At 46.2% G+C, this 27,043-nt stretch overlaps 1 protein-coding gene across 2 annotated transcripts; it reads right to left on the reverse strand.

The window, feature by feature from the left end:
• Window positions 1-1,315: 1,315 nt before the first annotated feature.
• On the reverse strand, window positions 1,316-25,095 carry PUSL1 (pseudouridine synthase like 1). 2 transcript variants are annotated; one of them, XM_068171365.1, is made up of 8 exons: window positions 25,014-25,095; window positions 23,137-23,194; window positions 15,336-15,523; window positions 10,413-10,562; window positions 9,196-9,369; window positions 6,488-6,542; window positions 3,742-3,904; window positions 1,316-1,381 (listed from the first exon to the last, which is right to left on the reverse strand). In XM_068171365.1, exons 1-8 carry the CDS (start codon window positions 25,070-25,072, stop codon window positions 1,329-1,331), a joined length of 900 nt encoding a protein of 299 aa, XP_068027466.1. In that variant the 5' UTR covers window positions 25,073-25,095; the 3' UTR covers window positions 1,316-1,328. The 2 variants fall into 2 exon arrangements, with proteins under 2 accessions (XP_068027466.1, XP_068027465.1); XM_068171364.1 differs by lacking the exon at window positions 9,196-9,369.
• Window positions 25,096-27,043: the final 1,948 nt, after the last annotated feature.

Raw genomic sequence — 27,043 nt, forward strand, 5'->3', positions numbered from 1 at the left:
GCTCGCTTCTAAGCGGCTTTTAAGCCAGGCCTGTGGTTTTCTGGTGCCTCAGAAACGAAAAAATCCACTCCAGAGTCTCACAGGGGATGGAAACTCAGTTCTCAGCAGTAATCTCTCCTCATGATTTTATCATTTTTTTCCTCTCTCTCATCTTTTTATCTTTTTTTTTCTCTCTCCTCATGTTTTTATAATTTTTTTTCTCTCTCTCCTCAGGCTTTTATCGTTTATTTTCTCCTCAAGTTTTTATCATTTTTTTTCTCTCTCTCATCTTTTTATCATTTTTTTTCTCTCTCCTCATGTTTTTATAATTTTTTCTCTCTCTCCTCAGGCTTTTATCATTTTTTTCTCCTCAAGTCTTTATCTTTTTTTTTTCTCTCTCTCCTCATGTTTTTATCTTTTTTTTCCTCTCTCCTCATGCTTTTATCATTTGTTTTCTCATGTCTTTATCACTTTTTCTCTCTCTCCTCATGCTTTTATAGTTTATTTTCTCCTCAAGTTTTTATCTTTTTTTTCTCTCTCTCATCTTTTTATCATTTTTTTTCCTCTCTCCTCATGTTTTTATTATTTTTTTCTCTCTCTCCTCAAGTTTTTATCATTTTTTTTCTCTCTCTCCTCATGTTTTTATTATTTTTTTCTCTCTCTCCTCATGTTTTTATCATTTTTTTCTCTCTCTCCTCATGTTTTTATCATTTTTTTTCTCTCTCTCCTCATGTTTTTATCATTTTTTTTCTCTCTCTCCTCATGCTTTTATCATTTTTTTCTCTCTCTCCTCATGTTTATCATTTTTTTTCTCTCTCCTCATGTTTTTATCATTTTTTTTTCTCTCTCCTCATGTTTTTATCATTTTTTTTCTCTCTCCTCATGTTTTTATCAATTTTTTTCTCTCTCCTCATCTTTTTATCATTTTTTTTCTCTCTCCTCATGCTTTTATCATTTTTTTCCTCTCTCTCATCACACTTCTATCATTTTTTCTCTCTCTCTCCTCATGCCTTTACCCATTTTTTGGATCTATTTCTCACATTTCAGGTAGGAAGTGTGGGCTGAGCCTTTCCTTTCCCTCCAGCTTTGGTGCTTTCAGTCCCCACTTGGGGACATTCTGCCCCTCCTGGGTGACTCCACCTCCAGGAGCACCTGGGATCTGCTTCACTCCCCCCTGGAAGCAGAGGTGGTGGAAGCTGATTTTTTTTTTAAATTTAGGAATGGCTTCTTATAATTTAGGAATAGTTTTGAAAACGTCTCCTGTGATGTGAAGGGTGAGACACTACAGATAATTTTTATAATTGTTTAATCAATGATATAATTTATTTTGTAGGTGTTACAGTTTCCTTTCAGCTCAGCTCACAGAGCTCCTCTTCGGCTGGGGCACTCGGAGAGGCCAGATCTGAGAGGGGAGAGGAGAAAAAACATTGATTTAGGGGAAAAAAACATTGATTTAGGGGAAAAGAAAACACTGATTTAGGGGAAAAGAAAACACTGATTTAGGGGAAAAGAAAACACTGATTTAGGGGAAAAGAAAACACTGATTTAGGGGAAAATAAAACACTGATTTAGGGGAAAAGAAAACACTGATTTAGGGGAAAAGAAAACATTGATTTAGGAGAAAATAAAACATTGATTTAGGGGAAAAGAAAACACTGATTTAGGGGAAAAGAAAACATTGATTTAGGGGAAAAGAAAACATTGATTTAGGGGAAAAAACATTGATTTAGGGGAAAAAAACATTGATTTTAGGGGAAAATAAAACACTGATTTAGGGGAAAATAAAACACTGATTTAGGGGAAAAGGAAACACTGATTTAGGGGAAAAGGAAACACTGATTTAGGGGAAAATAAAACATTGATTTAGGGGAAAAGAAAACATTGATTTAGGGGAAAATAAAACATTGATTTAGGGGAAAATAAAACATTGATTTAGGGGAAAATACAACATTGATTTAGGGGAAAAGAAAACACTGATTTAGGGGAAAATAAAACACTGATTTAGGGGAAAAAACATTGATTTAGGGGAAAAGAAAACACTGATTTAGGGGAAAAGAAAACACTGATTTAGGGGAAAATAAAACACTGATTTAGGGGAAAAGAAAACATTGATTTAGGGGAAAAGAAAACATTGATTTAGGGGAAAATAAAACATTGATTTAGGGGAAAAGAAAACACTGATTTAGGGGAAAAGAAAACACTGATTTAGGGGAAAATAAAACATTGATTTAGGGGAAAAGAAAACATTGATTTAGGGGAAAAGAAAACATTGATTTAGGGGAAAAGAAAACATTGATTTAGGGGAAAAAACATTGATTTTAGGGGAAAATAAAACACTGATTTAGGGGAAAATAAAACACTGATTTAGGGGAAAATAAAACACTGATTTAGGGGAAAAGAAAACACTGATTTAGGGGGAAATACAACATTGATTTAGGGGAAAATACATTGATTTAGGGGAAAAGGGAACACTGATTTAGGGGAGAAGAGAACACTTATTTAGGAGAAAATAAAACATTGATTTAGGGGAAAAGAAAACATTGATTTAGGGGAAAAAAAACATTGATTTAGGGGAAAAAAAACATTGATTTAGGGGAAAAAAACATTGATTTAGGGGAAAATAAAACACTGATTTAGGGGAAAAGAAAACACTGATTTAGGGGAAAATAAAACACTGATTTAGGGGAAAATAAAACACTGATTTAGGGGAAAAGGAAACATTGATTTAGGGGAAAAGAAAACATTGATTTAGGGGAAAATACAACATTGATTTATCCCTTTGTTTTTTGCTAAAAATTCTTAAATTTGGGCAAAATTGTGAAATTCTGACTCAAATTGTTCATCATGGGAAGGTTTTGGTAGGAAAAGCTCATCCCATTGCCCACCTGCCAGGGCCCCTTTCCACCATCCCATGGATATGATATAATTATAAATAATTATGCAATTATATGCATATACAAGTTAAGTTATATAAAATATTTTCTATTAGTATATTAATTATGTAATCTTATTCTAAATAATTATATAATTATATATTAATATTAATATAATATAATGTAATATAATGAAATATAATGTAATATGCTGTAATGTAATATAATGTAATTTAATGTAACATTAAAATAATATATTATATACATTATAATAATACATAATAAATATATACATTACAATGTAATGTAATATAATATAATATAATGTAATATAATATAATGAAATATAATGTAATATGCTGTAATGTAATATAATGTAATTTAATGTAACATTAAAATAATATATTATATACATTATAATAATACATAATAAATATATTATATACATTACAATGTAATGTAATATAATATAATATAATATAATTACTATAATATAATATAATATAATATAATATAATATAATATAATATAATATAATGTAATTTAATGTAACATTAAAATAATATATACATTAAAATAATACATAATAAATATATACATTACAGTGTAATATATAATATAATATAATATAATATGCAATATAATGCAATGTAAAATAATATAATATATGATAATGATATGTATTGATTAATATATTTTCACTCCATATTATTATAATAAATAATCACATCATTATATACCACAACATTACACATCAGAACACTACAGACTATGGTACGGTCATCTCATCATTACGAATTATTACTCATTACCATTTATCAGCACACACTCATTAATAATTACTACTTCAGAAGCGCTAATTAAGGATTAATTGCTGGCGGAAGCCCACCTGCCGGGCTGTACTCCACGCGCGTCAGGAAGAGCCCCGCGGGCGGGGCCATGGCGTGCGGGGGCAGCGCCCGGGGGTCCCTCAGCTCCAGCAGCTCCCGCACCTGCGCCGGGGCCAGCCGGCCCTGGCCCACGGCCACCAGCGCCCCGACCATCCTCCTCACCTGGGCACGGCACGGCACGGCGTCAGGGCGAGCGAACGCCGGGGGCCGCAGCCAGGAGCCAGCCTGGCTGAGGGCCCAGTCCCAGCCTGGAGTCAGCAGCCAAGTCCTGGCGGCTCCTGGTGGGGCTTGGGCACCAAACACCTCATCCATCTCCGAATCTCCATCCCCAAATCTCCATCCCCAAATCTCCATCCCCAAATCTCCATCCCCGAATCTCCATCCCCGAATCTCCATCCCCGAATCTCCATCCCCGAATCTCCATCCCGAAATCTCCATCCCCGAATCTCCATCCCCGAATCTCCATCCCGAAATCTCCATCCCCGAATCTTCATCCCCGAATCTCCATCCCGAAATCGCCATCCCCGAATCTCCATCCCCGAATCTCCATCCCCAAATCTCCACCTCCAAATCTCCACCTCCAAATCTCCACCTCCAAATCTCCATCCCCAGTTCTCCATCCCCAGTTCTCCATCCCCAGTTCTCCATCCCCAGTTCCTGATCCCCAAATCTCCACCTCCAAATCTCCATCCCCAGTTCTCCATCCCCAGTTCTCCATCCCCAGTTCTCCATCCCCAAATCTCCACCTCCAAATCTCCATCCCCAGTTCTCCATCCCCAGTTCCTGATCCCCAAATCTCCACCTCCAAATCTCCATCCCCAGTTCTCCATCCCCAGTTCTCCATCCCCAGTTCTCCACCTCCAAATCTCCATCCCCAAATCTCCACCCCCAATCCCAGCCTGGAGTCACCAGCCAAGTCCTGGCTGCTCCTGGTGGGACTTTGGCACCAAACACCTCATCCATCTCCGAATCTCCATCCCCAAATCTCCACCTCCAAATCTCCATCCCCGAATCTCCATCCCCAGTTCTCCATCCCCAGTTCTCCATCCCCAAATCTCCATTTTCAATTCTCCACCTCCAAACCTCCATCCCCAATTAATTTCCAAATCTCCGTCCCCAAATCTCCACCCCCAATTCTCAATTCTCCAACTCCAAACCTCTATCCCAAATTAATTTCCGATTTCCCATCCCCAATTCTCCACTTGCAATTCTCCACCTCCAAATCTCCATCCCCAGTAAATTTCCCATTTCCCATCCCCAATTCTCCATTTCAATTCTCCATCCTCAATCCCTCACTCCCAATTCTCCATCCCCAGTTCTCAATTCTCCACCTCCAAACCTCCATCCCCAATTAATTTCCAACTCTCCATCCCCAATTCTCCACCTCCAAATCTCCATCCCCAATTCCCCATCCCCAATTAATTTCCGATTTCCCATCCCCAATTCTCCATCCCCAGTTCTCAGTTCTCCACCTCCAAACCTCCATCCCCAGTAAATTTCCCATTTCCCATCCCCAATTCCCCATTTCATTTCTCCACCCCCAATTTTCCACCCCCGCCTCCCCCTCTGTGGTCCCCACATCCATCCCTCCTTTGGACTCAACAAAAATTCCGCTCATGGCCTTTCCAAACTCTCCCAAATCCTTCCTGCAGTGCTGGAACCCATCCCTGGCCTCAGCGTGTGACCCATTAATTAAAAAAAAATAATTAACCAAAGCCCACTGAGCAACCTGCTTGTGCTTATCTCTTAAATAAGGTTCAATAATCTTAAATAATGTTCAATAATGTTCAAGGTGGTTTTATCCAGGGGGGAATTTTGGGATCTTGGAGTGCCCAGAATTTCTCTCCAAGCAGCTCAGATCAGGTTAAAAATCAGATTAATGGCACCCATCAGGTTAAAATCACATTAAAAATCAGATTAAAATCAGATTAGTGGCACCCATCAGGTTAAAAATCAGATTAAAATCAGATTAATGGCACCCATCAGGTTAAAATCAGATTAAAAATCAGATTAAAATCAGATTAGTGGCACCCAAGAGGTTAAAAATCAGATTAAAATCAGATTAATGGCACCCATCAGGTTAAAATCAGATTAAAAATCAGATTAAAATCAGATTAGCGGCACCCATCAGGTTAAAAATCAGATTAAAATCAGATTAATGGTACCCATCAGGTTAAAAATCATTAATCATGAATTAGAATTTCCCTTCTCATTTTTCCCTTTTTAAATGGTTAAAATATTTAAATATTTTAAATATTTAAATATTAAAATTAATATTATTAACATTATTTTTTAATTATTAAACTTTTAAATTATTATAAATATAATTATATTTTCTATTTATATATTTATAGTTATCTATATTTATATATGTATATATTATGTATATTTATGAATATAAATAAATGGATATATAAATATGTATAAAATATTAAATATAGAAAATATTTATATTTATATAAATACATATCTAAATTTATATGTATATTTATATATATATTTATAAATATGGTTTTTATATTTATATAAATAATAATAATTTATAAAAATATTTTGTTATAAATATAAAAAATATGATTAAATTTTAAAATACTAAAAGCAATCTCTTCTTGCCCAATGTTTCCATTTTTGTGAGGGTTTTAGGCACAAATTTAGGGGATTTAGGACCTGTTGACTGCAGGTCCCTGTGATTATTTGAGCTGGAATATTGCTAAAATAATCCATTTTTCACTAAAATTGATTTACCTGTCGGTAAAGGAAGGATCTGCTCTTCACCTTCACCTCCCAGAACTCCAGTCCCCTAAAAACTCCAAAAACAGCAAAAAAAAACACACATTTTTTGGTGGCTAAAAACCACCTCAGCCAAGGGATTGCTTTGTTTTTTTCCCTCCTCTTTGCCTAAAAGTTGGGAATAAAGAGAAAAACACCCAGGCAAGGCCTGGCTCAGTGCTGCCCTCGCCTTTTTTTCCTGGTAGGAAAAAAACCCAAACCCATCCCTTGGCAGAGGTGGATTTTAGCCACCAAAATGAGCAAAAATAGTCCAAAAAATCTTCCCAGAGCTGCACCCTGCTAATCCCACTCTCCAGCCTGTCCCAGCCAGGTTTTCCCAAAAACCTGAGTGCCTGGGCAAGTAGGAAAAAAAAAAAAACTAACAAAACCCAAACCCATCCCTTGGCGGAGGTGGATTTTAGCCACCAAAATGAGCAAAAATAGTGCAAAAACCCCTCCAGGAGCTGCTCCCTGCTAATTCCACACTCCAGCCTGTCCCAGCCAGGTTTTCCCCAAAAACCTGAGTGCCTGGGCAAGTAGGAAAAAAAACCCCAAACCCAAACCCATCCCTTGGCAGAGGTGGATTTTAACCCTCCCAGGTTTTCCCCAAAACCCAGAGTCACCTGTGCAGGTAGGAAAAAACCAAACCCATCCCTTGGCAGAGGTGGATTTTAGCCACCAAAACGAGGGTAAATAGTGCAAAAACCCCTCCAGGAGCTGCTCCCTGCTAATCCCACTCTCCAGCCCGTGCCAGCCGGGTTTCCCCAAAAACCTGAGTCACCTGTGCAGGTAGGAAAAAAACCAAACCAATCCTTTGGCAGAGGTGGATTTTAGCCACCAAAACGAGGGTAAATAGTGCAAAAACCCCTCCAGGAGCTGCTCCCTGCTAATCCCACTCTCCAGCCTGTCCCAGCCAGGCTTTCCCAAAAACCTGAGTGCCTGGGCAAGTAGGAAAAAACCAAACCAATCCTTTGGAAGAGGTGGATTTTAGCCACCAAAACGTGTAAATAGTGCAAAAAATCTTCCCAGAGCTGCTCCCTGCTAATTCCACACTCCAGCCTTGATAATTGCACTCCCACCCTGGTTTTCCCCAAAAACCTGAGTCACCTGTGCAGGTAGGAAAAAAAAAACCCAAACCCAAACCAATCCTTTGGCAGAGGTGGATTTTAACCCTCCCAGGTTTTCCCCAAAACCCTGAGTCACCTGTGCAGGTAGGAAAAAACCAAACCCATCCCTTGGCAGAGGTGGATTTTAGCCACCAAAATGAGCAAAAATAGTGCAAAAACCCTTCCCAGAGCTGCTCCCTGCTAATCCCACTCTCCAGCCTGTCCCACCCTGGTTTTCCCAAAAACCTGAGTGCCTGGGCACGTAGGAAAAAACCAAACCCATCCCTTGGCAGAGGTGGGTTTTAGCCACCAAAACGTGTAAATAGTGCAAAAAATCTTCCCAGAGCTGCTCCCTGCTAATTCCACACTCCAGCCTTGATAACTGCACTCCCACCCAGGTTTTCCCCAAAAACCTGAGTCACCTGTGCAGGTAGGAAAAAAACCAAACCCATCCCTTGGCAGAGGTGGATTTTAGCCACCAAAACGAGGGTAAATAGTGCAAAAACCCCTCCAGGAGCTGCTCCCTGCTAATCCCACTCTCCAGCCTGTCCCAGCCAGGCTTTCCCAAAAACCTGAGTGCCTGGGCAAGTAGGAAAAAAAAAAAAACCAAACAGAACCCAAACCAATCCTTTGGCAGAGGTGGGTTTTAACCCTCCCAGGTTTTCTCCAAAAACCTGAGTCACCTGTGCAGGTAGGAAAAAAACAAACCAATCCTTTGGCAGAGATGGATTTTAGCCACCAAAATGAGCAAAAATAGTGCAAAAACCCCTCCAGGAGCTGCTCCCTGCTAATTCCACACTCCAGCCTGTCCCAGCCAGGTTTTCCCAAAAACCTGAGTGCCTGGGCAAGTAGGAAAAAAAACAAACAAAACCCAAACCAATCCTTTGGCAGAGGTGGATTTTAACCCTCCCAGGTTTTCCCCAAAACCCAGAGTCACCTGTGCAGGTAGGAAAAACCCAAACCCATCCCTTGGCAGAGGTGGATTTTAGCCACCAAAATGAGCAAAAATAGTGCAAAAACCCTTCCCAGAGCTGCTCCCTGCTAATCCCACTCTCCAGCCTGTCCCAGCCAGGTTTTCCCAAAAACCTGAGTGCCTGGGCAAGTAGGAAAAAAAAAAAAAAAACAAACAGAACCCAAACCCATCCCTTGGCAGAGGTGGATTTTAGCCACCAAAACGTGTAAATAGTGCAAAAAAAATAGTGTAAATAGTGCAAAAAATCTTCCCAGAGGTGGGTTTTAACCCTCCCAGGTTTCCCCAAAAACCTGAGTCACCTGTGCAGGTAGGAAAAAAACAAACCAATCCTTTGGCAGAGGTGGATTTTAGCCACCAAAATGAGCAAAAATAGTCCAAAAAATCTTCCCAGAGCTGCTCCCTGCTAATCCCACTCTCCAGCCTGTCCTATCCTGGTTTTCCCAAAAACCTGTGCGGGTAGGAAAAAACCAAACCCATCCCTTGGCAGAGGTGGATTTTAGCCACCAAAACGAGGGTAAATAGTGCAAAAACCCCTCCAGGAGCTGCTCCCTGCTAATCCCACTCTCCAGCCCGTGCCAGCCGGGTTTCCCCGAGCCCTGAGTCACCTGTGCAGGTAGTGGTGTTCCAGGAAGCCGGGGCCAGGCTGGAGCTGCAGCTGCTGCAGGGTCCTGACCGGGCTCTGCGCCGCCGCCTCGGCGTGCAGCGAGCGGAAGGAGCTGAAGTCGTGGGTGCCCAGCAGGAACTGGGATGCTTCCCTCATGGCAGGGATGTCCAGGGGGCTGGAACCCACACAGCACCTGGGTCAGGCCTCTGGGAAGGGCTCCGGGCCCAGGGGACTGAGCCAGGCTCAAACAGCAAGGAGTTAGAGCAGGCTCAAACCCCGTTGAATTATGCCAGGCTCAAACCCAAATCAATTACAACAGGCTCAAACCCCATTGAATTATGCCAGTCTCAAATCCCAAGGAATTACACCAGGCTTAAACCCACAGAATTATGACAGGCTCAAATCCCATAGAATTATGCCAGGCTCAAACCCCATTGAATTACAACAGGCTCAAATCCCATAGAATTATGCCAGGCTCAAACCCCAGTGAACTAAGCCAGACTCAAACCCCAGTGAACTAAGCCAGACTCAAACCCCAAGGAATTACACCAGACTCAAGCCCCAAGGAATTACACCAGGCTCCAATCCCAATAAATTAAGCCAGGCTCAAACTGCAATGAATTAAACCAGGCTCAAATCCCAAGGAATTCCACCAGACTCAAACCCCAGTGAATTAAGCCAGGCTCAATTAGCCAAGGAATTACAGGAGGCTCAGACCCCAAACTCCTTTTGAGGAAGGAATTCAGAGCTCTGACCCATCTCCATGTCCTCTGTGACTGCTCCAACATCCAAAGGGTTTGCCTTCCAGGTCCTGACCTGGTTTTCAGTCTGAGCAAAATGAAGAACCCAAAACCCCTGCACAAATTCTATTTCAAGATTTTTTTTTAATTTTTTTTTTGGCCACCTCCAGGGATGGGTGCTCCAAACCTCCCTGGGCAGCAATTCCTGCATTTAACAACCCCTTAAAAGGGGAAATTCCACCTAAACCTCTCCTGGGACCCTTAAACCCTCATGATATCCAACTTAAACCCCAGCCTGAGGCAAAAACCCCTCCCAATTCCCTCTTATCCTGTCCCAGAGCCCACCCTGGGGCTGTTCCCTCCTGGCAGGGACTTGTGCAGAGCCAGAAAATCCCCTTTTATCCCCCTTCTTCCCCCCCTCCAGCCCCGATTCCCCGATTTTCCTTGCTGAGGAGTCTCCCCGGGGAGCTGGACTCACCCTCCTGCAGGAGCCCAGCACAGATCCCGCTCGAAGACGGGGATTTGGGAATGGTGGGCACAGCCCAGCAGCAGGCGGTAGATGTAGGTCCTGGAGAGGGCACAGAAACGGGCGTGGAAGGTGCTGGAAACTCGCTGGGCACTGAGGATGCTGTGGGACACAAGGGACGGGTGACAGGGACACAGAAATTCCAAAGCTTTTCCATCAGCAGGGACACCGAAATTCCAAAGATGTTCTATCGACAGGGACACCGAAATTCCAAAGATGTTCTACTGACAGGGACACGGAAATTCCAAAGGTTTTCAATTGACAGGGACACCGAAATTCCAAAGATGTTCTATTGACAGGGACACGGAAATTCCAAAGGTTTTCCATCAACAGGGACACCGAAATTCCAAAGATGTTCTACTGACAGGGTCATGGAAATTCCAAAGGTTTTCCATCAACAGGGACACCGAAATTCCAAAGGTCTTCCACTGGAAGGTGCTGGGCACTGAGGATGCTGCGGGACAGAAGGGAAAAGGTGACAGGGACACAGAAAATCCAAAGATCTTCCATCAACAGGGACACAGAAATTCCAAAGCTTCTCCATTGACAGGGACACAGAAATTCCAAAGCTTCTCCATTGACAGGGACACAGAAATTCCAAAGGTTTTCCACTGGAAGGTGCTAGACATTGAGGATGGTGTGGGACAGAAGGGAAAAGGTGACAGGGACACCAAAATTCCAAAGATTTTCCACTGGAAGGTGCTGGAAACTCACTGGGTCCTGAGGATGCTGTGGGACACAAGGGACAGGTGACAGGGACACAAAAATTCCAAAGCTTTTCCATCAGCAGGGACACCGAAATTCCAAAGGTTTTGCATCAACAGGGACACCGAAATTCCAAAGCTTTCCCACTGAAAGGTGCCGGACACTGAGAATGCTGTGGGACAGAAGGGAAAAGGTGACAGGGACACAGAAATTCCAAAGGTTTTCTATCAGCAGGGACACAGAAATTCCAAAGGTTTTCTATCAGCAGGGACACCAAAATTCCAGAGGTTTTCCAGTGGAAGGTGCTGGGCACTGAGGATGCTGTGGGACACAAGGGACAGGTGACAGGGACACAGAAATTCCAAAGCTTTCCCATCAACAGGGACACTGAAATTCCAAAGCTTTCCCATCAACAGGGACACTGAAATTCCAAAGCTTCTCCATCGATAGGGATACCGAAATTCCAAAGATTCCTAGAGCAGATGGAGATGCTCCAAAGGAGGTCACTTCCCTCAGGACCTGCAGGACTCTGTGCAGCCAGGAAAATCCCAACATCACTGAGGTGGGCTGGGATGAATCCAGCAGAAGCCTCTCAGCCCCAAAAGGAATCCCTGCACGTGTCCATCTCATCTCCCACCGACCCCAAACAACCCAAGGAGGAGCTCCCCAGGCTGAGCTTCCCGGTTTTCTTCCACAGGCAGCAGGCAGAAAATTCCCTGTTCCTCCAACCCCAAAATCAGCACCCCACACAGCCTGGGAGCCACAAAGGAGGGCACAGAGACCAAACTCTCCCTGCCAGGGAAGGAAATGGCGCTTCCCTGAGCTCCTGCACCTCTCCCAAAGTGTTCTCATGCACTGGGTGTGACTCTCCCTTATCCCAAAGTTCTGCTGCTCTCCGTCCTGCAGGAAAAATCCAGCAGGGAGTCCCTGCACAGAGCCACAACCCCTGCAGGTGCTGCTTTGGAGCAGAGCTCTCCTTAGAAGGGAGTTTTTCTCCTGCTGTTTTGCCTTCCTGCCTTTGGAATTCAGTGAGGAGAAAGGAGCCAGGGCAGCCAAAAAACCAGGATAGATTTGGGACCACAAATGTCTTTATTTACTTTAGGGAAGGTTGGTGCTCTGGGGATTTCTGCCAGCTCAAGTGCCTCTGGCTCACAGCCCTCCCCTGGCTCAGACCACAGAGGGAGAAATGAAAGCTGAGCCACAAAGATTTGCACAAACAAGCCCAGGAATTGCTGCGCTGCCATAAACCATCAGGAGAAATGCAAGCTCCATCCTCCAGGCCTGCAGTGGGGTTTGAAGCCAGGACCTCCAGCCTCCTCTAAACACAGGAATAAAATGATGACGTTCATTTCCCTCTGTCTGCATGCCTCCGCAAGCACACGGTCTGTCTTGAGCTAACACTTGGGTGGTTTTTATTAAATGAGCATCCTTTCAGAAAGATTCTTGCAGAGGAGCTTATTTCTGCTCATGTAATTCCTCAGTGCAGGCAGCTTTTCCTGTTCCAATTGTTCCTTTTAGCCAGGAATGTTTTTCCAGAATTTTCTCCAGCAGCTGCGTTTCAGGCCTTGCTGAGACCCCATTTAAAAAAATTATGGTAAATAAAGAACTGTGGTGGGTTTTTTTTTTTTTACCTTTTCCACATTTTTTACCATTTCCAACAGGGCCTGAATTTTGAGACCAAAGGAAAAAAAAAAAAAAAGCCCAAAGACATTTAATTAGAAATGGCAATGTATGAGACAAAAAATCCTCCTGCTCTCTCCACTGACAACAGCATCTAAAAGCCAACTTGCAGGAGGTGGGAGGAATCCCAGCTCTGCCCTGTCACTCAGACAACTTTTACTGGGTGGTTACAGAAGCAGGAACAGGAGGTGTGAGACTCCTACACTGCCAGTCCCACTTTGAGGACAGCAGAACCCTCCTAAAACGACTCCAACTCTGAAATATTCTCTGATTTTTGGGGGGATGGAGTTGGAATCTGAAATGCAAGAAACTCTCAGAACTTTGGGCCTGGAAGCCAAAGCTTAGAATTAAAGCCAGGATTTGATCTGAGACACTTGGAAAAGGCTTCCAATCTGAGGTGCTAGGAGTGAGAATGTGGATTTATGGTTTAAAGCAGGGACACGTTAAGCTAAAAAGAGGAATGAAGGAAAGAAGGAAAGAATGAAAGAAGGAAGAGGAAAGAAGAGGAAAATTTAGAGTTTTAGCGTTTAAGATACAAAAATAAAAGCAGTTACAGAGGTAACAAGGAGTTCAGAATGCACAACTGTAGGTTTGTGTGTCATAACGATTGGCTAAGAGAGCTCACACTGCAGCATGGGTCCATAAGATTAAATATTTAAGGACTGGATCAAAAATATAAATATCCTTGTTGGCAGTGTTTTATCAGTCAATAAATCCTTAAAAAGTCTTGTAACCAGGGGTCTTGTGACCCTCTGAGCCATGCAGTGAAGATGTGAGCTGAACTCACCCCTCCTGCCTGTGTGGAAGATAAGAAGAACAAATCCCATCATCAAAACCAACTCAGAGATCCCATCTCTAACTCATTCAAAACTCCTTGAAAACCCCCACAGGACAGGATCCTTCCAGATGGAATCCATCCAAATGGACCCTTCCAAATGTGTTTTTAAGTTTAAGAGCCAGGGCAGTGACCATCAGGCCACCAAGAGGGATTTTACTCAGCCAGCCTGGAATTCTCTTTCCCTTCCAAGCTCCATCCACAACAATGTGCTCTCACCAAGATCCCTCTCTCCTCCAGCCCCTGCTTGCAACCACATCAAAGTTTGGAGTTTTCTCTGCAGCATGAGCAGAGAATTCCTCCTTCCTCCTGGCACAGGGGTTTTCCAGAGGGAGGGATGAGGACGTGCAGGCTCAGGCCTGTCATCCTCGCCTTAATGGGAAGCAGATGAAGCAATTTTGGGAAGGTTCAGCCTTGGGGAGAAGGAAAAGCTGATAAATTCAGAAGAGCTCTGCTCAGGTGATCAGAAGGTATCACCCCCTGGCAGGCTTCTGAGTGAAACAGAACTTTCCCCACCTGACATTCCACTCCTGGCTCACTCTGGAGATGTTCTCTGGCTCAAAGCTCCCTCCAGCAGCAAATCTGGCTCTCCTTGGATTGGTACTGATGCCTCAGGTTGTGGCTTTTCTATTTTTCACATTCTGTGCTGATGGATCAGGTTTGGGCTTTTCTATTTTTCAGGTTCTGTGCTGCTTTAGTGTGTGGGTCTGGGCTTCACATCAGGGGATGCTGAGCTCTCTGCACAGAGCAGGGAGACAAAACAATTCCTTCTCCAGCTGGGCACCAAGGACAAATGATCCAAACCTCAGGCCCAGGAGCACAAACAACGTGGGCTGGAGAGAGGAAAACAAGCAGGATGGGACTGCATGGGCTGGAGCTGGAATGGGACAATGAACTCCAAGATGCAAATGGAGCAGAACTGATCATTTGGTGACCAATCATCCATTTTTTGGGACCATTTGGGTTCATCTTGGGTGCAGCCCTGGCTGGGCTCTTGTGCTGCCCAAGGTGGATCCATGAGGAGATCTTTAATAAATCCCTGATTTATTCTTCAGCTCTGTCCAGCCTCTGCTCTAGCTCAGCCTTCACAAGGCATCAGCATCACCTGTGCTGTGCTGATGGATCTGTCTGAGCACCCAGCAGCCCTTTCAGCTCTCTGGGACAGCTAATTCCATTAAAACTTGGAAATACAACTTAATTCCAGGCCTAAATTCAGCAGAGAAGGACTGAGGTTGGTGACACAACAAATGGATCACTACAGTGCTACCCTCTGGCTGTAAAATCAGCTCCCAGACTGCTTTGGAGGAAGGAAATCAGAGCTCTGCCCCATCTCCACATCCTCTGTGACTGCTCCAACATCCAGGAAAGGGTTTGCTCTTCCAGGCTGGATGGGATAAAGAGAGAATTCCTGAACTGCTGAACTTCTCTTTGCAGGCAGCCAAGAAATGACCCCTTCACCTTTGCAAATATCTCCTAGCTGAATATCCAAATTCCTCTGAGCACTGAAGTTTCCTCCTCTCCTTTAATCTCTTAATATCCCCCACCCCGAACTTCAAAAAAAGTGCATTATTTGCATGCAGGGATTGCTTGGACAGGGACCAGTTTTTCCTGCTTTTGCAGTAAAAACAAGCCAAAATCCAGGATTTTTGCCTCACCGGATGGGCTCAGGCCTGAGGTGGTGGTTGAGCCCCTGGACGAGCTGCTGGCCAGTGAAAGCTGCCTTGCCCGGAGCCCTCTGGATGTCCAGGTGGGCGGCGTTGGCCAGAGCGTGGACGCCAGCGTCCGTCCGGCTGGAGATGTGGAACTTGATGGGAGCACTGGGCTTCAGCTGCTCTGCTGCCCTCTGCAACCAAACAGCAAGAAGTCAGCAAAAAATCAGCAAAAATTCAGCAAAAATTCGGTAAAAATCTAGCAAAAATTCGGTAAAAATCCAGCAAAAATTCGGCAATAATTCAGCAGAAATCCGGCAATAATTTAGCAATAATTCAGCAATAATTCAGAAAAAATTGAGCAAGAATCCAGTAATAATTCAGAAAAAAATTCAGCAATAATTCGGCAAAAATTCATCAGTAATTCGGCAATAGTTCAGCAATAGTTTAGCAAAAACGCGGCAAAAAATTGGCAATAATTTGGTAAAAATTCAGCAATAATTCAGCAACAGTTCAGCAATAATCCAGCAATAATTCAGCAACAGTTCAGCAATAATCCAGCAATAATTCAGCAAAAAATCAGCAATAATTCAGCAAAAATTCAGCAATAATTCAGCAAAAAACCAGCAAATATCCAGTGATAATTCAGCAATAATTCAGCAAAAAATCAGCAATAATTCAGCAAAAATTCAGCAATAATTCAGCAAAAAACCAGCAAATATCCAGTGATAATTCAGCAATAATTCAGCAAAAAATCAGCAAATATCCAGCAAAAACTTCAGCAATAATCTAGCAAAAATGTCCTCCTCCTGATGCCTTGTGAAGGCTGAGCTAGGACAGAGGCTGGACAGAGCTGAAGAATAAATCAGGGATTTATTAAAGATCTCCTCATGGATCCACCTTGGGCAGCACAAGAGCCCAGCCAGGGCTGCACCCAAGGTGAACCCAAATGGTCCCAAAAAATGGATGATTGGTCACCAAATGATCAGTTCTGCTCCATTTGCATCTTGGAGTTCATTGTCCCATTCCAGCTCCAGCCCATGCAGTCCCATCCTGCTTGTTTTCCTCTCTCCAGCCCACGTTGTTTGTGCTCCTGGGCCTGAGGTTTGGATCATTTGTCCTTGGTGCCCAGCTGGAGAAGGAATTGTTTTGTCTCCCTGTTCTGTGAAGAGTAAAATCCTATAACTAAAAATCCTATAACCTTCTAAACCATACCATCATATAAACCAAACATCCCCTAATTTGAAGCCCAGACCCACACCCTAAAGCAGCAGAGAACCTGAAAAATAGAAAAGCCAAGACCTGATCCATCAGCACAGAATGTGAAAAATAGAAAAAATAAAAGCTGAGGCATCACTCCTGGCTAACCACAGCTCTGTGCTGCTCCCAAAGGAGTTTGGAGTTACTGTGGGTTGAAAAGAATTGAGTGTTTGGGGGAATTTCTCCTGAAATCAGTGGTTTTTCAGCTTCTGCCCTGAAATCACCTCCCACAGAGCATCCAAAATGCCATGAGAGCTTCCTTGGGGGGACCAATTAAAGTCAAAATGAACTACTCATCTCTAGCCCCTGCTTTGTGTCATGTGAGCTTCCTTAAGCTATGCACAAAATAAAGTGAAAAATATTCATGTCTCTATCCTCTGCTTTGTGTCGTTGGGTGAGGAGGAAAAAAGAGAGCATCGCCCATTTCAGCCCATTTCAACCCAAACCCCAGACAGAAACTCCAGTGAAAATTACTACAGGGAATAAGTGAAACATCTAAAAGAGTGAAAAACCACAAAAGAAGGCAGGAAACCAGAGGCATGACTCAAAATTTCCTTTTCCTTCCCATCCCCACTCCCGAGCACTGAACCCAGCGGTTTTTATTGGATTTTAATTTGGTACAAGAGTCAATAAAGTTCGAATTGCTGACTCACAAATACCTTCCAGACTCCTGTTGGAGCAGTCAGGGTTGTGAGCTCTCAGAAATGTTCCATGAAAATGCACAGGGAGGCAGAGAAAAAATGCAACCAAGCTGCAGGGGGAGGCCTGGGAAACAGACCCAAAGGGATTTTTCCCTTCCATGTGCAGTTCACATGTGGTTACAATTAACAGTGAGAAAAAAAAAAATCTGTATTTATCACCCCCAAGCAGAGAGGGGCAGACAGAAATGAAATCGTTTCCTGCAGCAGACCTTGGCCTGTGCCCCAGCAATTTGTCTGAGAGCAGGAGGTGATTTTTAAGAGCAAAGTTTCTCCAGAGATGTTTGGGTTTTGCAGGCTCCTCCCTCCCTCTCTCCACCCTTTTCTCGCCCTCCTTCCTCAGCAGACAAAATCCAGCCAGTGGAAACAAGAGTTGAGAGAGACAACAGGAAAGAACATAGAAAACATCCTTTTTTTGCTTTTGGTGCAGCACTGCTTTGGATCCCTCAGTGCACCCCAGCTCCATCTGGATAATCAGGAACCAAGCTGGATCAGCACAACACTGAATTTCTCCACCAAAAACCAGACCGGAGAGGAAAAGAGGAGCAAAGTCTCAAGTAAATCTGATTCTTTTCCCTGCTCAGCTCAGCCAGCAAATCCACCAAGGTGCAGGACTGGGGGTTTTCCTTCCACAAATGGGATTTTTTCACAGCTGCCCTCGTCCATCAGATTTTTCCCACCTTTCTGAGCATCCCAAGAAGGAATGTCACCATCACCACCACCAAATAAATCCCAGTCCGTGAAGCTCAAAGCTTTGTGGATTTTTGCTCTAGCATACACTGGTAATATTCTACCAACTGCTGCCTCCAGCTTCAATTTTAACATTTCATTTCTTTTGGATGGGATAGAATCTCCTGATAGAGAGAATTCCTGAACTGCTGAACTTCTCTTTGCAGGCAGCCAAGAAATGACCCCTTCACCTTTGCAAATATCTCCTAGCTGAATATCCAAAGTCCTCTGAGCACTGAAGTTTCCTCCTCTCCTTTAATCTCTTAATATCCCCCACCCCAAACTTCAAAAAAAGTGCATTATTTGCATGCAGGGATTGCTTGGACAGGGACCAGTTTTTCCTGCCTTCGCAGGGCTTTCATCTGAGGAACTCCAAAGGTTTCAGTGCTGTTCATCCAGATCCCCATCCTGCTTGGGATCATCTCTGGGTTCCCAGGGGTGGGACTGAAGCAGGAGTTAAGATTTCACCCAGCTAAAAAGAAATGAAGAAGATAAAGGAATAAAGGAGCCGGGCTGTCCTGTGTGGGCTCAGAGTTCACAGCTCTCTGCTCCCTCCTTCAAGCCACAGGAAACATCAATTTAAAAAAATTAAATTATTTTTATTTAGCAGGTGCTATAAAAACTGAAATCTTGGCTTTGGCACCTGCTGGATGCCTCTCACATCTCACCCGTCTGAATTTATCCTGAATTTTTCCACACAGCCACATTCCTGGAGCAGCCAGGGTGCAAGTTTATCCCTCAGACATGCCAGGGATGCAGGGGGAAGCATTAATTGCATTTAGCTGTGCAATTAATGTGTCCTGCTAACAGGCTTCCTTCACTGAGCCTTCCATAGTTTGAATTACGCTGGAATTTCCACTGCTGGCTGCCAGAATGATATGGATCCACATTCCAGCTTGCTTTTATTGCTCCCAGCTCACTTTTCCTCTCGTGCTGGAGGAAAGAACAGGGTGATGAACATCACCCATGGCAGGGGGGCAAAAGTTCATCCACTTCCCTTCCTGAAGTCTGAATTAAAAAAAAAAAAAAAAAAACCCTCCAGATTTTCCATCGACCTTTGCAGGCATTGGGAATGTTTTGGAAAAAGAAATTTCTCTTCCCCTAGACTGGTCATGGTTTCATCCTCTGGGATGGCCTCAGACACAGAGGCTGCCAGGGAGCTGCACAATTCATTAATTACAGTGTTCTAATAATTAATAGCACGCAAGCTGCTGGTTGCAAGTCATCCCTGACTCACTGGGTGCTATGTCAGCTGAAACTAATTAAAAAGCCAGCTCGTTTTCAGCTGGATGGATGAAATGGAAGTGAATGCCAGGAAGGATACGCTGAGAATGTGGATTTTGTTAGAAGAGAAGGTTTCCAAAGCAATCTGCGACGTCACTGGGATTATTATCAAAACAGAGGCTGAAGATGACAGTTCTCTCTGTCTGTTTGAAATTCTTGCTCTTTTTTTAAAGGATGTGGGGAAGGAGGTTGTGCCAGAGCTGCCTTGCATAGTAAGGAGCTGGTGTTTCTCCCTTCTCTCCTCTCCTACTCCCTTTTCCTTTCATGAGGAACAAAATCTGCTCTCAGCACAAGGCTGCTGGCCAAAACAAGCTTTTGTGAGGGGAAGATGAGTTTGGACAGCAATTCCCAGCAAAATGGGAAATGGGAGATGGTTCAGGCTGGCCTGAGAGGGAAGGGAACTCTCTAGATCCCAAGCAACAGCAAAAGGAGAGATCTTCCTTTCCAGCAGAGACGTTTCTAAGAATTGAGACAGAGCCTGAAGTCCTGGATCTTAAAAGTTTCAAGAAATAAGTGGAGGGAGCCAAATGACAGAGCTCCAAGCTCCTCATGTGGGGAAACAAGACCTGGAATTTGCTTTGGGCTCCAATTGGGGTTCCCAGTGCTCCAAGACTTGTCTCCAAGAAAAAAAAAATGTTGTCAGCAAAGCTCAACACCCCTCAAAAAGAGATGAAAAGCTCCTAGAATAGACAGAGCCTGAAGTCCTGGATGTGAAAATTCCACGAGTAACTGGAGGGAGCCAAATGACAGAGCTACAACCTTTCCATCAGAGGAAATAAGGCCTGGAATTTGCTTTGGGCCCAAATTGGTGCTCCAAGACTTGTCTCCAAGAAACAAAATGTTACCAGCAAAGCTCAACCCCTCAAAAAGAGATGAAAAGCTCCTACAAGAGACTGAGCATGAAGTCCTGGATGTGAAAATTCCATGAATAACTGGAGGGAGCCAAATGACAGAGCTCCAAGCTCCTCATGTGGGGAAACAAGGCCTGGAATTTGCTTTGGGCCCAGTTTAGGGTTCCAAGTGATCCAAGACTTGTCTCCAAAAAATAAAATGTTGTCAGCAAAGCTCACACCCCTCAAAAAGAGATGAAAAGCTCCTAGAAGAGACAGAGCCTGAAGTCCTGGATCTTAAAAGTTCCAAGGAATAACTGGAGGGAGCCAAATGACAGAGCTCCAAGTTCTGGATGTGAGGAAACAAGGCCTGGAATTTGCTTTGGGCCCAAGCTGGACTTCCAGGACTTGTCTCCAAGAAGTAAAATGATACCAGCAAAGCTCACTCCCTCAAAAAAAGAGATGAAAAGCTCCTACAAGAGACAGAGCATGAAGTCCTGGATGTGAAAATTCCATGAGTAACTGGAGGGAGCCAAATGACAGAGCTCCAAGCTCTGGATGTGGGGAAACAAGGCCTGGAATTTGCTTTGGGCTCCAATTGGGGTTCCAAGTGCTCCAAGACTTGTCTCCGAAAAATAAAATGCTGTCAGCAAAGCTCACACCCCTCAAAAAGAGATGAAAAGCTCTCACAAGTAGCTCTGGACTAAAACAAGGCTCGGTTTCCTCTGCACAGTCGCAGGGCTCTGTCACACAGCAGCACCAAGGACTAAAAAAGCTTTGCAGTGACACAGATCTGCTCAGCCCCAGCCCAAACTGACACAAACCCAACCAGCCCATTCCAAATTCCACAAAACAGCTGCTGGAACACCAAGTCTGCACCTCCCAGGTTATTTGGTTGCAAACAAATGGCTGAACATCCTCAGAACACAATAAGGATCTCATTACAGCTTTAATTTTGCCCTTCCCTTCGCTTGCCTTCCTGGCTCTGGGGAAAGCAGTGAAGTTCAAGGCTGCAGAGAAAAGGAGGAAGGAAGAGAAATTCCTGCAGGCCCCAGAAGTTTTCTATTAAAGCTGCTTTAAGGCTTCCCATGTGGTTCCAATAGACACAGCAGTGCCCAGCATCAATACCACCACATGAAAGCACCGAGCTGGCCTGCAAAGTGCTGATACTGGGAAAAAGGCAACACCAAATAAGCTCATGTTTGTCTTTTTCTCCTCTTCTTTTCTCCTCTAATCACCCACCCTACCCATCTGCCTGCTCAGACATCACTGGGATAATGCAGAACAACTGCTGGGCTCACCCCACGTCCAGAGCCTGGGGCCCTGCATGGCTCAGAGGATGAGATAAATGGGATAGAAAATCCTTTTGGGCTCTTCTTTCAGGGTCTGCACAGTATCTAGCCACTTTCTCTGCCACGGTCTTGGGCAAGAAGCCACATGAATACACCCTGAGAACTCTGATCCCAGCCATAATTCCTCACACTTTCCTTTTGAGTTGATGCCTCAGGTTTTGGCTTTTCTATCTTTCACATTCTCTGCTGATGTCTCAGGTTTAGCTTTTCTATTTTTCAGGTTCTCTGCTGCTTTAGTGTGTGGGTCTGGGCTTCACATTAGGAGATGCTGAGCTCTCTGCACAGAACAGGGAGACAAAACAATTCCTTCTCCAGCTGGGCACCAAGGACAAATGATCCAAACCTCAGGCCCAAGAGCACAAACAATGTGGGCTGGAGAGAGGAAAACAAGCAGGATGGGACTGCATGGGCTGGAGCTGGAATGGGACAATGAACTCCAAGATGCAAATGGAGCAGAACTGATCATTTGGTGACCAATCATCCGTTTTTTGGGACCATTTGGGTTCACCTGGGTGCAGCCCTGGCTGGGCTCTTGTGCTGCCCAAGGTGGATCCATGAGGAGATCTTTAATAAATCCCTGATTTATTCTTCAGCTCTGTCCAGCCTCTGCTCTAGCTCAGCCTTCACAGGGCACCACAGTGAGAGCAGCAGGAATTCTCAGCCCCACACAACGTGGGGATGTCCTGCCCTTGTCACTTGGGGTTGTCACCAAGGCTGCTCCTGGACAGCTCTGTCCTTCACCAGGGCTGCAACCAGAGCAGAGCCTCCCAAAGTGCTGCAGTCTGGGATTTGGGTCAGACAGACTGACCACAAATGGGAGCTGAGTGACAAAATGTGCTCTGATCTGCAGGAATAATCAAAAACCTCTTATCTCCCAAGCAGGCACAAGCTTCCTTTTGAACTCCATGATGCTTCCGAGACAAGAGAAATAATTCACCTTCCTTTTGATTCCTGACTCAGCAGCTCAACAGCAGCTTGTAATTAACTTACAATTTAAATCCACAATTGCATTACGACACTCAGGTGACCCATTTTCTACTCCTGGGTGTAAAAATGGGGTTTTTTTCATTCCTGTTCACACTCTCTGCCAGCCCAAACAGCACCTGGGGTCCTCAAACCATTCCCAGATCCAAGAGAATCCCTGGGAGCAGTGCAGGGATAACAGGATCATAATTTTTTTTTCCCTTGGCATAAGAGAACGCCAAAAACAAAAAACCAAAAAAAAAAAAAAAAAAAAAAAAAGGAAGCAGCACGGAACAATGGACATCCTGCTGTGCTTTGTTCTGCAAACCTCTGTCAGGGACACCTCTCCTGGGAGGAGACAGCACCCAGCTGCTAAATCCATGAAGGAATTGCACATGAAGCAGGACTGAGGCAGTTTTAAGGACAAGCCACAAAGCTCAGGTGGGCCAGCACCTGAGCAGGGGCTCTCAGAGTCAGTTCTGGGCTCAGTGAAGTCTCATCGAAGGGTTTACATCTTTTTAAGGTCAGAATCTGTATCATGACATCATTTTAGGTATTTGCTTTTGAACTTTACAGTGTTTAGCACTCTGTTTTATTGAGTGTCCCTCTCAAAATAATATTGACCCCTGGAAATTTCTGGAGCTGAACAATGTGACCCTAAAATCCTCATTTTTATGACAACAGGACCTACCTCCAAATAATTCTGGACTCCAACCAGGGCCTGATCACTCTTGGTCTCCATAACCCCACTGCAGAGCAAAACAAACATGATTTATTGATGTGTGGCAACATTTAGGGACTTGACAGAGCCCGCCAACAAATCCAGGACTTCCTGGATCTTCCCACAGAACTTGCAGGGACCAAACACTGAGGAATGGGCAGGGAAAGTGCCTTGTTGGTGATTAAACTTGTTAAAATTATAATTATTAAAATTAAAAGTGGTTATTTTCAAGAAGGGATGTTGGAAATTAAATGATCCTTCAAATGTTCCTCTCTGGACTGGCCCTTGAGACAAACTCTGCTCTCCCAAATCCTGCCATTCCAAACTCTGTTCTCCCAAATCCTGCCATTCCAAACTCTGCTCTCCCCAAACTCTGCTGTCGAAATTCTGCCAGCTCAAACTCTGCTCTCATTGCTTCCTGCCCAAACTCTGCTCTCTCCAAATTCTGTCATCCCAAACTCTGCTCTCATCCATCCCTCCCCAAACTCTGCTCTCATCCATCCCTCCCCAAACTCTGGCCTGCCCAAATTCTGCTCTCCCCAAACACTGTTCTCATCATCCGTTCCCAAACTCTGCTCTCCCAAACCCTGCTCTCTCCAAATCCTGCCATTCCAAACTCTGCTCTCCCCACTGTTCTCATCCATCCATCCATCCCCAAACTCTGCCCTGCCTACATTTTGCTCTCCAAATTCTGCTCTCCCCAAACACTGTTCTCATCTATCCTTCCCCAAACTCTGCTCTCCCAAACCCTGCTCTCTCCAAATCCTGCCATTCCAAACTGCCCTGTCCAAGCTCTATCCCCAAACTCTACCCTCTAAAAACTCTGTCCCCAAGCTCTGTCCCCAAGCTCTATCCTGTCTCTCCCCAGGCTCTGTCCCCAGGCTCTGTCCCCAAGCTCTGTCCTGTCTCTCCCCAGGCTCTGTCCCCAGGCTCTGTCCCCAGGCTCTGTCCCCAAGCTCTATCCTGTCTCTCCCCAGGCTCTGTCCCCAAGCTCTATCCTCTCTGTCCCCAAGCTCTGTCCCCAAGCTCTATCTTCTCTGTCCCCAGGCTCTGTCCCCAAGCTCTGTCCCCAAGCTCTGTCCTGTCTCTCCCCAGGCTCTGTCCCCAGGCTCTGTCCCCAGGCTCTGTCCTGTCTCTCCCCAGGCTCTGTCCCCAGGCTCTGTCCCCAAGCTCTATCCTCTCTGTCCCCAAGCTCTGTCCCCAAGCTCTATCCTCTCTCTCCCCAGGCTCTGTCCCCAGGCTCTCTCCCCAGGCTCTGTCCCCAAGCTCTATCCTCTCTGTCCCCAGGCTCTGTCCCCAGGCTCTGTCCTGTCTCTCCCCAGGCTCTGTCCCCAGGCTCTGTTCCCAAGCTCTATCCTGTCTCTCCCCAAGCTCTGTCCCCAAGCTCTATCCTCTCTGTCCCCAGGCTCTGTCCCCAAGCTCTATCCTCTCTGTCCCAGGCCCTGTCCCCAGGCTCTGTCCTGTCTCTCCCCAGGCTCTGTCCCCAGGCTCTGTCCTGTGTCTCCCCAGGCTCTGTCCCCAGGCTCTGTCCCCAAGCTCTATCCTCTCTGTCCCCAGGCTCTGTCCCCAAGCTCTGTCCTGTCTCTCCCCAGGCTCTGTCCCCAGGCTCTGTCCCCAGGCTCTGTCCCCAAGCTCTATCCTCTCTGTCCCCAGGCTCTGTCCCCAGGCTCTGTCCTGTCTCTCCCCAGGCTCTGTCCCCAGGCTCTGTCCCCAGGCTCTGTCCTGTCTCTCCCCAGGCTCTGTCCCCAGGCTCTGTCCCCAAGCCCTGCTCTCCCAACCCTGCTCTCTCCATCCCTCCCCGGCGCTGCTCCGCTCCCGCACGTGGCTCGGGCCGGCGGGGCACGTACCTGTACCTGGTGCCAAAGTACTGAAAGAACACCAGGTACCGGGCAGGGGCACCGGCCATGGCTGGGGCAGCACCCGGGACAGGCCCGGGAACAACCCCGGCACGGCACGGCACGGAGCGGAGCGGGCCGGGAAGCACGGCCGGGCAGCGCCGCCCCTTCCCCCGGCCGGCACCGCCGCTTCCGCCGCGGCACGGCACGGCCCGGTACGGCACGGCACGGCACGGTACGGCCCGGTACGGCACGGCACGGCACGGCCCGGTACGGCACGGTACGGCACGATACGGCACGGCCCGGTACGGCACGGTACGGCACGGCACGGCACGGCCCGGTACGGCACGGTACGGCACGGCCCGGTACGGCACGGTACGGCACGATACGGCACGGCACGGCCCGGTACGGCACGGTACGGCACGGTACGGCACGGCCCGGTACGGCACGGTACGGCACGGTACGGCACGGCCCGGTACGGCACGGTACGGCACGGCCCGGTACGGCACGGTACGGCACGATACGGCACGGCCCGGTACGGCACGGTACGGCACGGCACGGCACAGCCCGGTACGGCACGGCCCGGTACGGCACGGCACAGCCCGGCACGGCACGATACAGCCCGGCACAGCCCGGTACGGCCCGGTACGGCCCGGTACGGAGGGGCCGGGGAGGGAGCGGGGCGGGCTGGAGAACGGGATGTGATCATGGGGACCAGGGATGGGCTGGTGGGGAACGGGATGGGCTGGGGGCGAGTGGGAATGGGCTGGGGGGCGAGTGGGGATGGGCTGGTGGGTAATGGGGATGGGCTCGAGGGGAACAGGGATGTGATCGTGGGGACCTTGGATGTGCTGATGGGGAACTGGGATGTGCTGATGGGGATCTGGGATGTGCTCATGGGGATCTGGCATCTGGGATGTGCTCAGGATGTGCTCATGGGGATCTGGGATGTGGGATGTGCTCAGGATGTGCTCATGGGGATCTGGGATGTGGGATGTGCTCAGGGTACGCTCATGGGGATCTGGGATGTGCTCATGGGGATCTGGGATGTGCTCAGGATGTGCTCAGGATGTGCTCATGGGGATCTGGGATGTGCTCATGGGGATCTGGGATCTGGGATGTGCTCAGGATGTGCTCATGGGGATCGGGGATGTGGGATGTGCTCATGGGGATGTGGGATGTGCTCAGGATGTGCTCATGGGGATCTGGGATGTGCTCACGGGGATCTGGGATGTGGGATGTGCTCAGGATGTGCTCATGGGGATCGGGGATGTGGGATGTGCTCAGGGTGTGCTCATGGGGATCAGGGATGTGCTCAGGATGTGCTCATGGGGATGTGGGATGTGGGATGTGCTCATGGGGATCTGGGATGTGCTCATGGGGATCTGGGATCTGGGATGTGCTCAGGATGTGCTCATGGGGATCTGGGATGTGCTCAGAATGTGCTCGTGGGGATCTGGGATGTGCTGTTGGGGACCTGGGGTGTGATCACGGGAGTTGGGGATGTGCTGATGGGAGTCAGGATGTGCTGGTGGGAACTGGGATGCTGTGCAAACATCAAACCCCTCTGGAGGCCTGTGCTTCATCTCGGATGCTCCTCAGCTCTCCAGCTGTGCTGCCTGCAACTCAGTTGGATGAAAGAAAATCATAATAAATAAATAAATAAATAAATAAATAAAAATAATAATAAAAATAATAATGTTGTACTGATTTCAGCTAAGAAAACACCTAAAGCAGGGGTCACAAGAGATGCTCCAAGGGCTGGATCCCAGCCCACAAGAGGTGCTCCCAGGCTGGGAGAGCTGGGAATGTTAAAAACCTGGAGAAGAGAAGGCTCCAGGGAGACCTCAGAGCACCTTCCAGGGCCTAAAGGGGTTCCAGGAGAGCTGCAGAGGGACTGGGGACAAGGGACAGAGTGACAGGACACAGGGAATGGCTTCCTTGGAGTGGAATTCCCAGAGCAGCTGCCCCTGGATCCCTGGAAGTGTCCAGGGTCAGGCTGGAGCACCCTGGGTTCCCTGCCCGTGGCAGGGGGTGGGAAC

Source organism: Anomalospiza imberbis, chromosome 23 (assembly GCF_031753505.1).
Source record: "Anomalospiza imberbis isolate Cuckoo-Finch-1a 21T00152 chromosome 23, ASM3175350v1, whole genome shotgun sequence".
NCBI classification, from domain to species: Eukaryota; Metazoa; Chordata; class Aves; order Passeriformes; family Viduidae; genus Anomalospiza; species Anomalospiza imberbis.

Bases quoted from the DNA above. Each gene is read 5' to 3' on its own strand.
- PUSL1 (XM_068171365.1), bottom strand. From the start codon at position 25,072: ATGGCCGGTGCCCCTGCCCGGTACCTGGTGTTCTTTCAGTACTTTGGC. The intron at 9,370-10,412 runs GTGAGTCCAGCT...TGTGGGTTCCAG, and splicing joins TGCTGGGCTCCTGCAGGAGG to CCCCCTGGACATCCCTGCCA. The intron at 3,905-6,487 runs GTAAATCAATTT...TGCCGTGCCCAG, and splicing joins GATCCTTCCTTTACCGACAG to GTGAGGAGGATGGTCGGGGC.